This window comes from Mustela erminea, chromosome 21 (assembly GCF_009829155.1).
Source record: "Mustela erminea isolate mMusErm1 chromosome 21, mMusErm1.Pri, whole genome shotgun sequence".
NCBI lineage: Eukaryota > Metazoa > Chordata > Mammalia > Carnivora > Mustelidae > Mustela > Mustela erminea.
The window spans coordinates 38,998,692-39,013,913 of NC_045634.1; the positions used below are offsets into that span (position 1 = coordinate 38,998,692).

A 15,222-nucleotide genomic window follows, 5' to 3' on the forward strand; every position below is an offset into this window, starting at 1 on the left:
GGGGACAACCAGGCAGACTGGCCACGGGACCGACCCTGTCGCCGGGGTGCTGGGAGGAAGGCAGGGAGCGTGCGCAGGTCCTCGGAGACGGTCCCTTCCTGTCCGCTTCCTCCTGCATTTGCCGTCCTGCGTCCTGCCAGGCAGCCGGAGCCGCCGCTTTCCAAGGCCCCCAAGAAGCCGGAGTGGCGTCCGCCCCGAGCCGGGAGAACTCCCCCGACCGCAGGGCATGTGCTGCTGTTTATTTTCCACAAACCACGAAGCTCCCCGGCTGCCCCACATTTGGTCAGATAATCCTGGCTTCTCCCCCGACAGCTGACTTTCCTACCCTCTGTCCCATAAGCCACGCCGCACCAGCACAGGCCAGCATCCCCACAGATCAGCCGGACTCCGGCGCCTCCAGACCGGCCCGTCCAGTTCCGCTTAATTCTCCAACTGGACGGCAGACACCCCCTGTGGATCCCTGCTACTCGGTTTCCAGGCACATTGGCCCACGAGTGTGCTTACCAGTCTCGTGCACTTGAAGAGGGAAACCCTCACACACGGAAAACCTCAGAATCCAAACACAATCCTGGCAGTTCTCTGTTTCCTGGGACTGAAATTTGCAAATGAATTTAGTGGTCACGGCAGTCACGTTCCCGAATGACAGGGAGGAAAGCCAGGGCACCCCACGGCCAGCTTCCCCGCACATGTGCTCTACACTGCCATTCCCGCGGGCCTCTGAAACGGTCTCTGGCCCTTGGCTCCGTTTGCTTGCAAGGGACGTCCAGGAGCCTGAACTGTGGTAACAGTGAGCATCTGTCGACCACTCACTGTGGTAAACCTTGCTAAGGTCTTACACCATCAGATCTAATCGACTTCGTAATCCTGTGTATGAGGTAGGAAGTAGTTTTATTAACCGACCCTTTTCTTTAAAATAAAAAAAAAAAAAGTAAGTACCTAAGGAATCAAAGTCATGGGGAAATTAGGGGGCTTGCTCCGGTCTCCGAGTGGGCACTGGGGTCATCAGGAGGGCAGCCGTCATGATGGGCAGCGGGTGACCCTATGCAGGCCCCCCCACGCCCCCACACCCCCTCCTCATTCCCAAACACTGCACGCAACGCAAAAGAAATTTTCTCTCTCTCTACCATCTCAGCTTCTGCAAGACAATCTCTCCGTGGCTTGTGAACTGTTGGATGACGTTCGAGAAAACAAAATGCATTCAGAGCCGGAACCTCACGCACACGCACGCCGTCTCCCCAACGCCGTCTGCCCTCGTTACGTGAGACGCACTCTGTTTCCCCTTCTACACATTTGATGTGCTACTGTTCTTTCTATTCTTTTCACTTAAAAATTGCTGGTAGACTTCAGTTCACAGCCCTTCAGTGCAACCCACTGTTGCAGTTTAGAAATCAGTGTCAAGTCCGTGTAGAGGAGCAGAAACAGGAAATAAAATCTCCTGAATTAGGAAAAGGTCAATGCGATGGGCCGCGTCTTCCGTACTAAGCAACACCTCTGCCTCCTTGTCTGCTTCCCTCCTGATCCATTTCCACCCAAGGCCACGTCACCTACTGCAAATCCATCACACCTTATTTTAGAAGGTGCCAGCCTGGGAAAGTGTCACTTCAAAAGGCAGAGCTCTGAACGGCGGACGGAAGGCTTGGTGCTTGAATTTGCAAGTCTGTGCGTGTGTGCACGTGTGCGTGCAAATACACATCCGGAACTGGCTTGCTTGCTCACGGATTTCCTGTGGGCAGGCACGCTGAGTGGTGCCGAGGGCTCTGGGAGGCTGGGTCGGGGCGGAGGGGGTGTGTACACTCCTCACGAGGAGCTGGAGGAGACGCCATGCGTCTGGCTGGGTCTCCAGCAGCGAGGCCCCTGTGGGGAGTTTGGGGCTCTGCTCGCCCTGAGGGCGCTGCTCTGCTCCCTGGTCTGTGTCGGTCCTGCGGCTGGCCCCCTCACCGCACGACCCTCTGTGCCAGGAGCCCCGTTTCCTCCCTCGCCCCCCCAGCCCCTCAGAGCCACCACGAGTCCTGCTGGCACCACAAGGCCAAAGCCTGGCTCAGTGTTACTGCCACCACTGGCCCCATGTTTGGATTCATTTATTCAGGAGCTCGTCCAGCTTTCTGGTGAGTGCTCTGAGGATTTTGTTTTAATGATTTCAAAGCCAAGAATCATGAATTTCATACCTTCTTGCTTTTTGTGTATATATATATTTTTTACAGAAACCCTCAATTTCAGTGCAAGGCAGGGGGAGGGTCTGCAATGGAAGTTCCCACCTGACGGCAGGTGCAGAAAGCGTCTTCGACCGTCACCCCCGGGGGCCCAGGGGACGTGTGTGGCGTCTCTGCAGACACCGGGGTGCTTGGAGCCAGTGGCCTCCCCGCAGAGCCGTGCACCCGAGTGCGGAGCCCTGCGGGCTTCCACAGGGCGCGGCGGACACGCACCGTGCAGCTGTCCTACTCCTCTCGTCTTCCAGAAGAGCCGCCGTGTAGGACAGTGTGCCGTTCCATAACCAGGGCGCGTTCCTTCCGGATGTGAGCTCTCTGATGCCCTGCACGCACACTCGCGGGATGTATGCGCCGTGGGCAGCTGTCAGAACACCAGGTCAGGGCCAGGAGCGCAGCAGGCCGACGCCGTGCCCCATGCCAGGTGGGCCATCCCGCGGGCTGGTGTGTCCTCTGTCTGGCCCTGAGCCTGTCCCCACTCGTCCCCGCTCATCCCCAAGGCCTCTGCTTCCTTGGTCTGCACGGATCCGACTTCTGTCTGCATTTTTCAGGACACCGTCCCCAGCTCTCCAGCTGTGCTGGTTTTCCCGTCCACACAGCACGTTGGCTTGTGAGCTTCTCCTTCGCCCCCCCTCATGGAGCTTGCTAAGTCGGGGAGCCCGCTGGTCGCTCAGTGGGTATGTCCCACACAGCAGAAGAACTAGTGTCACTTGAATGAAGGCTGCTGTGATCTGAATGTCTGTGTCCCCTCCAAGTTATAGGTGGGAGCCTACGTCCAAGGTGATGGTGTGAGGGGGCATCAGGGAGGTGACAGAGAGCCCCCACTTCCCGCCACGCAAGCACCCGGGAGCCCAGGAAGGAGCCTCACCAGACAGCAAATCGCGAGCACCTTGATCTCAGACCTCAGCCTCCAGAGCCGTGAGAGGCGAACCCAGTGTCCCCAAGCCACCAGCCCGGTCATCTGTCCGGCTGACGAGGACAAGGGCGTGCAGGCATGGAGGCAGGCAGGAGCCAACCAAGGGTCCGTGTTTGGAGAAGGAGCCCACCCAGGGAAAAGGTACGAGAATCCACGTCACAGCCACCAAACTCAGAAACTGTGCAAATTAGAAATGGTTACTTAGGGGGAAAGCTAGGAACGGCATTCCAGAAATTTAGAGTCAGATTCCTAATATCCTAATACTATTAGTAACTTTAAAACTAATTTTGATTTCTTTGCAGAGCAATAGTGACAACATGACACGGTCACATCGGATTCCTCTTCTGGGGTGCTCCTTTCACGGACATGGAACCTTTTCCAGCTCTTCCGCACAGGGGACATAAGTACTGGGGAGCAGGGCAGCCCCTGGGGCCTCTAGAATCTGGCTGTCCCTTGACATTCTTGGAATCCCCGCCCCCTCGTGACCAGACTGTAGAAACACCTCACCAAATGCTTCTGTTCCTAGACAGTACGAGGCTCCTCCACACAGAGCTGGAATTAGCATTTCCATGTGATTCGGCTGCTCCGGGGAGCATCTCCCAAGATGAGAGCGAGTCTCGAAGGGCTTTTGTACGCCCAGTGGCACGGCCACAGGAGTGGAGGGCCAGTGAGACAAGTGTCAGGACAGAGCAATGGCTACACTAGACGTGGGCAGTCCGTCCGGTGGACTGTCACACAGCCGTGGGAAGGAAGGAGCTTCTGTCATTTGCTGCAACGTGGGTGAACCCTGGGGACGTGACCTGAGTGAGAGAAGCCAGTCATGACAGGACCAGTCCCGCAGGAGCCCAGTCGGAACCGGAGCCCGAGACAGGCTCAGGGAAGCAGAGCATAGGGTGCTGATCCCCGTGCTGGGGGCACCTGGGTGCACAGGGTCTGCTGGGGAAGAGGGCGAGTCCTGGGGGGGAGGCAGTGACAGTTACCCAATGAGGTGAATGGACCCCATGCCCCGGAATATACACTTAAAAATGGCCTCAATGGTGAATTTTAGGTTGTGTCTATCTTACCAAACACAAAGAATACTTCCTGTGCACTCCAGCCTGTCCCCCACTCCCTGCACGGACACCCTCTTTGGGAACACAGCCCGACAAGTGGCCCCGTGCAGGCGCCAACTCCGGCTGCGGGTCCACGACACCACCAGCGAGATGTGCACACCCTCCACCCCGGACCCTCCCGTTCACGCTCAGCTCACGTGACTATGGCACACACCGAAACTCCAGGTCCGGGACTCGGCATAGGAACACAGGGGGACCTGGTTTCCGGCGTGATCCCCATGACCTCGTGTTTCCGGTGTGATCCCCGTGACCTCGTGTTTCCTGTGAGATCCCTGTGACCTCGTGTTTCCGGTGGGATCCCCGTGACCTCGTGTTTCCGATGTGATTCCTGTGACCTCGTGTTCCTTTTGTGCCACCACTCGGTCATCTGTGCCCATCCGTGGTGCCGACCCCTGAGCAACTACGCCCAGTGTGCTGCAAGCAAGCTGAGAAAGGGCGTCCGTCTCCCCCGGAGCAGACGGGCTCTCCCTGGGATGCCCCGCACCACGGCGGGGTCAGCCTCAAACCCCCGCAGGCCCCTGAAATACAGGTCGGGGATGTGCACCCCTCGTGTTTTGGGAGGGCTCCCCCATTCTGAGAGACAGTCGCAGGGAAGAACAGGCACCACAGACACAATCGTGACGTCAGAACCGTGCACCTGCGGGATGCAGGTGAACGACTCCCCAAGTCCCAGGGAAACAAAGTCAAATCATGCCCTCCCCGGGCGCTGCTGGACACCTGCTCGCTAGTGACTGTCACCGGAGGGGAACAAGATTCCAGCGAGGAAGCTGACTTTCCCGTGAGGAGGGAAGATGACTTCGTTTGCATGTTTCTGAGAGAGGAGCAAGGCCTCTGTAGGACGGCAGGTGAGAAGCGTACGTGGAGCTCCGTTGCCCCGTGGAACGTCCCACTGTTCTTCGAGAACGACACCCATGTTCATAGTTTATTGAAAAGAAAGCTTTTTCCCCTCTTCTTCTCTTTAAAAGGCATCACAGCTTTATACAAATGGACTCCCTCCACTAACAATATTGTTCTCGAAGACGATCCAATGGGCAACAGGTTCACTGGCTACAGGGCAGAAATCAACACAGAAAAATTCAAGTTCAAACAGGAGTCAGCCTGTTGGTCCGTAATTCGGTCCCGAGCACTGTGACAGCTCAGGGTCGTCGGTGACCTGGGAGAGGAGCTGGCGAGCTTCCAGGCTGGCGACCGTCGTGGCGGGTGAGGAGCAAAGAGCCCGAGCCACGGTGGGGGTGTTTTCTCAGTCACCGCCGGACAGTGAATGAATTCAACAGCTCACGCGTCTTACAGAGACACTGGCCCTTTTCACGCGTTAGCCACGTCAAGGGGTCATGGCCAAGGGATCAAGATGGCACTAGCTTTGTTGTGTCTGTGACGGTTAAGAGTGAAACTGGCCCAGACCCTACCTAGGGAAGTGTGCTAGGACCGTGACTCAGAGTCCCCCCGCCCATGGCACCCACAGCCTGGCGCGTGCCGGGCTTGCCCACAGCAATCAGTGGTCTGTGTCCATGAGGAGCCATGTGAGAACCAGGAATGAAGACATCTTCCCTCCTTGGGTAGAGTCGGGGGGTTTCAGCCATGAAGGAGCAAGGGACAGACCTCCCATCTTACCCGCATACCAATTACGGCACTGCCTGCTTTAATCATTATTCGTACTGATTAGCTGTCTTAGCAATTGGTCTGCCGTGATCTGCAGCAAGAATGTTCTCACCTATGGCTTCTCCACACGCTCCACGTTACTTACAACGCTCACACATCTCATCCAGCTCTTTAAATTAGGGCACACCGAAGCCACACTCATGCTTCGACCATTTCTGGGGTGCAGAGAGGCGCTGGACACGGGGCACCCCCAGGGCTGAGGTGTGTACTCTACCTAGATCGTCCTCTGCCGGCCCCGGGAAGCTGATGCCGGGCTGGACCAGGTCCCCGCCCTCTTCCTCTGCAAGAGAGAAACAGAGTCATTCTTCAGTGCGTTCAGGGCAGACGGCCGTTTGCTCAGTGCGTCTCCAACACTCTTTACCCGGACGCCCCAACACCATAGGCTCCTCACAATTGCTCAAAGGCCACGGCTCAGAGCCACATGTGGGCACCAACTCAGGCAGCGCATCCGTGGTTCTTAGCTCTAGCTCGGGTTTAACCAACAACCAACAACCCACGGCCAGTCTGAGCTCTACGCAGATTTATGAGAACTCGTCTGTAGAGCTGGCCACGTTCTGTGTCGCATGGCTGCACCCTGCTCCCAGAATACCCCATGAGCACTGCCCTGCCCAGGACAACACTTCCTCTTGCCAAGAAAGTTCTAGACTGAGGTCGCCTGCATCCATATTCAAAGCCTGCAGTTGCCGCATTAATGCTTCATTATCAGTTAATCTTAGGTCAGGTTCTTCCCGAACGTGAATTTCATGTCCTTCCGTTGGGAGAACACTTCAGGTTGAGGTCACTAGCACTGACCTCACTCACTCGCTTGCTCACCTCACAAACGCAGACCCGACCTTCTTACAGAAGCGTCATCGTGGGGCCTTGGGGGGTCATCTGGCAAGGCCCTGTCCTCTCCAGAGGGCCGCCAGAGGCCAGAGAGACACAGAGAGCCGCGTTCTTCACTGGCTGTCCCCCATGGGGCTGGGATGGAGGAGCCTGGCAGTCCCTGCCCGCCTCTGCTGGCTGCTCTGGGAACCACTGGTGCAGCCCTGGGGTCCCCAACCTCACAGCAATTAGGAGGGAGAGGTGGAGACAGCTGGTGTCCCCAAGGAGACAGCAGCTTCAGGTGGGAACTCTAGTGGAAACACAGGACGTGGGTAATACTTATGTCCCCACCGTGGTAAGTATTCCGTAAATGTAGTTTTCCACGTGTGTTTATGCAGGCTTTCAATATTCATGAATGAGTTTTGAGGCAAATATTCCACATTTGCATCCCACTAGTCACCATAAATGCAGTTAGCCACACAGTAGTCTGCAAAAGGAGTCATTCCGGGGCACTGCGGTCAGACCCGCACAGGCTCTCACCATCCAAGCAGCAAACCGGCATTCCCGGTCACCGTACGGAGGGTAAGAAAGGCCGGCCGTGGGAGCGGCTAGCCGGGCTCTCCTGCAGATCCGTGGCACAGTCTCATTCTAGGGGACCTCCAGCCAATGCTTTTCAAAGTTACACGTATGAAACTGTGACGCAGCAATAATGAAGCGCTGGACCGGGCTAGTATGTGACAAGACGGCCCACGCAAATGACTTGGTGTGACTGACCACGCCCCCTTTCTGCTTGGCTAACAGCAGCTTTGCACCCTTTGGGGCTGCGTCTCCCTGCTAACGAGTGGTCTCGTCCAGCGCTGGCCAGTCAGACGACCACGTCCGGTAGCATGTGAAAGCAGAGACGGCTATGTTTTCATGTGTTTGGAAATATAATGCAGTATGATGGGAGTTCTAATTAAATACAGTTGCCATGGGGACTGCGGTCCCATGGGCGTGTGACCAGCTTGAAAGCAGCCTGTGTTAGTTGGGTGTGGCTTTAGCAGAATAAACCCACACAGCCCACCTTCCACTTCAGACCGTGTTCTCCTTAAACACACACACGGCACAGACAGGGCAAGCGAAGGTCACGTTCACGTGGCACTGCTTGTTGACACCACAGGTACGACAGGTCAGCCCCCACACAGACACAGACACACACACACACAGACACACACGCATGCGCCGGGCACATGGAGGCCGTGCACAGGACGCTTGCATGTGCCCACAAAGCTGTGCACTCAGAGTGCGAGCTCCGCCGTGTAATCGCCCTGCAGCTGGACCGGGGACCCATCGCACTATTTCGAGAACACTCCTCCCCGGATGGCGTGGGAGTCGGACTGAAGGTTGGTCCCGAGTCTGAAGGCTGGGAATGACTGTGTGCTCTGCCTCTGCTCCTGCCCCTTGTCAGACAGACCGAGATAAAATGAGGCCCAGAAGCAATGCAACTAAGCAAAACCGTCACAGCTGAAAAAAGGAAAAAACAGACAATGGGCCGAGGGTAAGTGCAGTAGGTCCAGTGGCGTCGGGAGTGCCTGTGGGTGTCACTAGCTGTCCCAGCTCCGCCCCACCCAACCCTGCCTGGTGGTGTGTCAGCGTCACCGGGGTCCTGCAGTGTGTACCCTTTGCCCCCGCCCGGTACCTCACCCAGATGTCCTGCCCGGCCCCCGGGGGGGCCATCAGACCTGCAAGGGGGCACGGGCCACACCGCCCCCCCGACTGCCCCACTGATGCGGCACCCCCTGAAACCTGCCCCGACGCATGCTCGCGCCATCCGCCACCTCTCTTCCCCCGTCAGTGCACAGGAGCCGAGCTCTGCCCCACCGAGGCCCACGGACAAGTGTCCCGGGAGCAGCCAGTGTGCGTGGGTGCGGCGACAGGCTCTGCACCCGACCTTCGGAACCTGCGGCCAGGGAGCCGCCCAGACCCAGCGTCTCAAGGTCCCACCCCCCACGCCGATGCCCCCACAGCCAGGAGGGGCCGAAACAGGGCAGAATGAGGTGCCAGATGAGTCAGGGCTGGGAAGCCAGGCACGCCTTCGTCGGACCGCACGCTCACACTGCCTCACGTTTTCCGAGCAGAAACAGAAACGCGCCATCTACCCGAGCATCTCGGAAACCCTATACAATGCACGGAAACGCATCTGATGACTTTGGTCTTCGCTCTCATGGTCCCTGAAGGGGCCCCAGTTGGGGGCTGGACACTCACATCCCCTCCAACTGAGCCCACCCCTCAAACTGTTTGTCTTCTGTACCAAAGCCCAATGACATCGGTGTCCTCTGACGTGTGACCCAGCACTGCTGCTGTGCACTTTGGGGAAGAGCACCCGTCAGCCTTCAGAGGCTTGTGTAATCGCACTCCTGCTTGCATGTGTCTGAGCTGAGTGGCAGACACACCAGGCAGTGGCCCAAGGAGCCCCAGTGGCCACGGGCACAGAGGGACACGGGCACGTCCTCTACGGCCCCTGCCATTGCGGGCGGACTCCCGCCCACACCCCAGGGGTCTAGGAAGGGGCCGAGATCACCTGCGGGGGTGCCAGGCAGTTCACTGCCCTGCTACCTCCCTCGACACGAGCTGAGGACGGCCGTCACAGGCAGCCGGGCTGGCTGCTTCCTACATCATCCACCGGTGCGCCACGCTCTGCCACGATCGTGTCTCGCTCGGAGGAGACTCCGCTCCGACCTTCCTCAAGAGGAAGTCCTCGTCTTGGACTCTACTTGGAATGAGGTAAAACCCACTGATGAAGGGGCAAAAGAGACCAGAGAAATGATTTGGGGTGGGGGAGGGACAGACGGGCCGAGGAGCCCCAGGTAGATGAACTTCAAGAAGAAATCCAGTGTTTGTGGAAGTCAGTGGACATTTCGCTTCTGTCGGTCCGTCTATCGCTGTCTGTCTATCTAAGACTTATTCATACGAGAGAGAGAGAAAGAGAAAGAGAGATCGTGAGCCAGGCCCAAGGGTAGAGAAAGAAGCAGGCTCCCTCTGAGCAGGGAGCCTGATGTGGGGCTCGATCCCAAGACCCTGAGATCATGACGGATCTGAAGGCAGAGGCTTCACCAACGGAGCCACCCAGGCACCCCTCTTATTCTTAATGAATGAATTATTTAATTAGTTCAAGAGAGCATGCGTAGAGAAAGAGAGAGCCTGCATGTGAGCGGCGGCGGGGAGAGAATCTCAGGCCGACTCCAGGCTGAGCAGCGAGCCCCGTACAGGACTCGATCCCATGGCCCTGAGATCACTACCGGAGCCAGAACAAAGAGCTGGACGCTCAGCCGTCTGAGCCACCCAGCCGCCGAGGTCTCTCTGGGAAGCAGGCTCCCGTCTCAGGAGCCGTCCAAGGAGGACAGTGTGAGGCCGCGTGACCTTCTGCGGTGTGTGGTGTGACCCTGTGCTATTCCTCCCCGTCAGCACAGCAGGCCCACCCTTGGCTCTTGGAGGATGCCCGGGGTCCCACAGGGGGTCCTGTGGCCCCAGGGCCTGGCACGTGCTCTCCCAGCATGCAGTGGGGCTACGTAATGTCTGAGACCAGCTCAATTCACTGAGTCGGACTTGGACAGTGAATCACAGCGTCCGCTTGTGGACACTGAAGACACTCAACGTGCCCAGAGGTGGCCCTTCTGGGGCACAAACGTGCACAGGGTGTCACAGGCAAACCGCTGGTCCTGGAAGTTGGGAGGAGGCGTGACATGCTCTGTGGAGAAGCACGGGCACCCAGCACGGTGTGGCTGCTGCGCGGAGGTAGGGTCCCCCACAGAGACATGACCCCAAGGGGTCAGAGCCAAATACCGGATGTCAGCACAGGCACTGCACAGGGTTTGGTTTGCTCAGTGCACGGGGCAACTCCCCACCTCCTCCCGGGGGCGCTCAGCTTCTCTAGGACGGTTCCTTGCTCCTGGCCATGGCCGGTCCCATGACCAAGGGGATGGATTTGGGGGCAGCGGCCGAGCTGGGTCCACAACCAGAGAGTAAGCCAACTTCTGGGGCCGCTGGCTCACTGCAAGAGTGGTCTGGAGGGCTGAGGGCCTGACTGCTCAGGGCAAGCCACCACTGGTGTCCCTGTCTGGATATCTTCTCTCTCCCACTGCACACGCTTCGCGGGACTTGGTGGCAGATCAATCTTGGAAAGTAGGGATTGGAGCCAGGACCAGCCATGGCTGGGAGCGCACGACCCTCTGTGGGTCTCCATGACCTGTTATTATGGAGACGTGGCGGGGAGAGGGGCTATGTACAGTAACTGATGGCACACTCGCACAGTCCCAGCTCCCAGGGCTCACTTGATTGCCCTGATCACCGTGGTGAGGCCGGGGGCGGGGGGGCTGATGGCCTGGGGAAGGTCCGTCGCATGTCTGAGGTCACATGAGGACAGGTTCCTGTGAAGCCGCACTTCTGATCCTGTGGGGCTGGGCTCTTGCTGGCCATGGATGGCGGCCTCTGTCTGCAGGCATCAGCATCGAGGGACCCGTGTTTCATAAACATCTGACCTATGAAGCCCTGTTTCCACTCCACGTGTTTAAACCCTCCCACGTACGGGTACAAATCCCGCCTCCTGGTGGAGGTGGTTTGTTTCCGATCACACCAGCCTGGAAATGACAGAAACAGGAAAGGCTTCAACATTGTAGGTCGAAGGAAAACCACTACTTGTATAGGGACAGGGACATTGCTCGTAAGAAAATACTGGATTTCCCAGCGGAAAGGAAAACAAGGAACTAAAGTGGCCGGTGTAGCCCGCCGAGCCGGGACGGCGCCCGTTTCCTGCTCCCGGCAGCCGCGAGAGCGCGCGAGTTAAGGGTCGGTGAACCTGGCGCTTCCGTGGTAGCAGGAAGGGGGGGCACGTCCCTCCCAACTGAGCAGGGAAGCGGCCAGCCCCGACCCCTCCGGAACCCCGACGTCCGCACTGCACAACGGAGCACAAGCCTTCAGAGGGACAATCTCAGTCCCAAATGCAACCGACACAGAACCCCAAACTGGAAAGCAGCGCGGAGGTGGGAAGCGCGTGAGGGGGGCTGTGGGCCACGGCGCCCTCTGCCGTCCTGCACAAGCCCGGGGCTGAAGGGCACACGCGGCGGCGGCCGCCGGTAGCAGCAGGACAAGGGGCCAGCCGCAGCTCTGTCTGAAGAGGACAGTCGCCTCCTTTGACCGTGGGGACAGCAGGCTTTGCTCCGAAGGGGACAGAAGGGGAAGATCTGCTGTTAAACGTAGCTTCACCACCCTGCTGAGGTTCCCCAAAGACCACTCCTGGCCCCTACGTGGTGCCCAGCTGATCCTGAGTCTTCCCTCAGGGGCGGCCTCTCTCCAGGACTGTCCTGTTCCTTTTTGGGTCCTAGGATCCATCAGGGCTCCTCCCCCAGAGGGCCGGACCTGGTCACCAGCCTCCTTGCCCGTGGGTCTTGCTACCTCTTTCCCTCTGGCTGCTGCACACTGTGTGCTCTCGTGTGCATCATGCTAGGCCTGGAGCCTCTCCCCTTGCTCAGACCCGCCATCGTCAGCCTCCCCCAGGGACGCCTTGCCCCCTGACGGGGGGAGGCTGGTGGTGACGTGTGCGGGTCTGTCTGCATAGATGAGTTTTCTGACCATGTGGCCGAGGTCAGGAAATGCCTGAGAGATAGAAAGGAGCCTGGCAGGGTCACTGGTGTTACCGGCACAGGCCCGGTGATGCCCCCAGAGTGCAAGGTGGTCCCAGACTTCAGGCACGACACACGGCAGCTGCTCCCCAGACTCCGTGAACTCTGCTGAGAAAGTTAAGTTGCCACAGAGTTCAGCACTCCGACAGTCGGCCCTGTTTCTAGAATCATCCCATTCTTTAGAAGTTTACTTTTTATAAAAGCACACTCGAGCCTACATTTTAGCCGTTTCCCTAATGATGGGATCTGAAGGCTGCTTAAATCAAGGATTCATCTCTGCTCCGTTAGGACAAAGACTCTGATTAGCTTTAATGCTCTCTTCCCTTCTATCCCAGTCACAGCTGGGCCATTCAGCCGCTGCGCGATGATTACGGACGGCATCTCTCTGAAAGCCACAGAAACACTCACGATTTTAATTTTGGACGGAGGATCAGGTCTCAGCAGAAGCGGCCCCTAAAGTCTGCAGAATTCTCACTCGTAATTAAACGTCACTTGATCCCGGCCAAGAGAACAACACAAGGTCACTAGCGTGTCAACCTCAACCCAACTCAGGATGACCACAGAGGGCTCTGCGAACAGGTGGTGGCCGGAGCACCCACGCGGCACGGAGGGGACTGTGGTCGCCTGCACCGCCCGCCTCCCGGCCCAGAGGCTCACGAGCTCAGCGTACGGCCTGCCGCCTTCCTGTGAGTTACAATCTTCCAAGGGGTTCACTTATGACTAATAGCGCCACCCACACTTGCATGTCCTTGGACCTGGGCAAAAGATGGAGATATAGCCACCATTTCCATCAACATGGCCGGGACTGGAGGAGATGAAGCTGAGTGAAGTAGGTCAAGCAGGGAGAGTCAATTATCATATGGTTTCACTTACTTGTGGAGCATAACAAATAGCATGGAGGACAAGGGGAGATGGAGAGGAGAAGGGAGTTGGGGGAAATTGGAAGGGGAGGCGAACCATGAGAGACTATGGACTCTGAGAGACAAACTGAGGGTTTGGGAGGGGCGGGGGGTGGGAGGTCGGGGAACCAGGTGGTGGGTATTAGGGAGGGCACGGCCTGCATGGAGCACTGCGTGTGGTGCATAAACAATGAATCATGGGACACTATATCAGAAACTTATGATGTACTGTGTGGTGACTAACATAGCCATAAAAATAAAAATAATAAAATTTTAAAAATGCTGGAGTAAGAAGAAGCCTCTTAGTTAGTTAAACATCTAAAGGCTTCTAGGTGAAACGGTACCATTTGCTGTTAAAGTTGAACATTACTCACTTCCAAAGTGACATTAGTTGTATTTTATATGTTTTAAACCTAGATTCCAAATGAGTGCACTGTTAAATCCTTTGCACTACTTTCTGTATTTAATAAGGTTTTATGCCAAAGTTTGCTTGAAGATTTGCCCACCATGGTTAAGCTGGAAGTAGTACTTTACAGACAAAGAGAAGGGTTTCAGGAAGCTTAGGAGAACCTGGCCTTCACCCCTGGGTTACTGCTAAGTGCACTACAGGGCGGGAAGGCCTCCGAGATGCACACGACTACTTCTGTGTCTCTGGCAGACGGGTCATTCCAACGCTCACTCACAAGAAGTCCTAGGTAAGGATGCCGCAGGCCGTGCAGAACACCCAGTTAGATTTGAAGGTCAGATACTCAAAGAATAATCCTGTTTATTATATCTATGCGGTATCTGTCGTTTGTCTGAAATTCAATTTTACGAAAGGCTCTCTGTGCTTTCACTGGCTAAATGTTGGCTTGACACCCCCAAGAAGACGCTCAGGCCTGGGGCATCTCCCAGAGACCCTGGCTCCACTGGGGTTGGGGGTCCCAGTCGGGTTCATTTCATGGCCCCAGAGCCCAGACTAGGGTCTAGCCAGTGTGGAGAACTGCTCACTTAGTGGAATGAACCAAAGTAATTTATTGAAGGCCCCAAACCTTCCGTCTCCTCCTCCAACTACAAATATCACACCTGCCACCCAACGCTAGGGGCCAGCCGTCGGCAGCAGATGTGGGCAGCATGCATGGGCAGCCGCGGTGGCCAGCGCGCGTGGACTACAGGGGCCCCCAGCGCGGCCCCCCTGTGTGCAGATGCACCTGGAATTGTGGGCTGTGTGTGAAGACAGGGACTGGGGTCCTCACCTGCCCCCCCCCCTTAGTCTCTGCTATGCCACCTGCTGTCTGGAGAGTTCTTCAAAGAACGTCCGAAGAACCCATGACGTTAACTTTGACATACTCTTCAATTCTGTATCTGACGTGTTGCCTCAGTTTTCTACACTGGGTGAGTATGTGGCGTCTGGCTCTGCCTGTTCACCTCCATGGGACGCCCTCCACGCTGTCTGCCACAGGCTCCGACACGCAGGATGGACAAGGTTCTAGTTATGATCGCGCCTCGCCCAGGACTTCACACGAATGACTAAAGATACACGGCGACACTGTTTCTTTCCCATTGAAAGTATCCGCCTGCAGCAGAACGGTTTGGTAAACTAGGGTACGAAGCACAGAGCATTGGGGACCTTTCCACGACGGTAGAAGTTCCTGGTGTAATGTTCACGGAGAAGCAGTGTGCAAACTCCGTGCACTTGGTGACCCTCGCTGTGCACTGAGGAAGGATGGGAGGCATTTACCGAGATGGCCACGGCCAGCGTCTCCGACTGGAGGAGAAGAGTGACCTTCCGCTGTCCCCCAAGATCCTAGCACTCTGCAGATCCTTTCTGACCGGCGGGTCGTGATTCAGAAGCACGACAGCGCTGGGACAGCCTCCCCCGAATCTCCTCATCAGCGGAGGCGGTCCGGAAGCACGGAGCCCGGAGCTGGTGTGGTTCCTGCCCCCGTGGCGGGCAGTGAGCCCCTGCTGGGGGTAACCCAAAGCCCAGGG

The 15,222-nt window shown here is 57.2% G+C and overlaps 1 protein-coding gene across 6 annotated transcripts in view; it reads right to left on the bottom strand.

Moving 5' to 3' along the window:
• DLGAP2 (DLG associated protein 2) overlaps window positions 1-15,222 on the bottom strand; it is a 779,475-nt gene that overhangs the window by 159,163 nt on the left and 605,090 nt on the right. For 3 of the 6 annotated variants that reach the window (XM_032329109.1, XM_032329110.1, XM_032329111.1), the window contains one exon: window positions 6,106-6,171. The exons of 2 other annotated variants lie outside the window; for them this stretch is intronic. In XM_032329109.1, coding sequence (XP_032185000.1) covers window positions 6,106-6,171 — 66 coding nt within the window. Of the gene's footprint in view, window positions 1-6,105; window positions 6,172-14,282; window positions 14,288-15,222 lie in introns of those variants that run through there. One more of the 6 variants, XM_032329114.1, reaches the window with a different exon arrangement.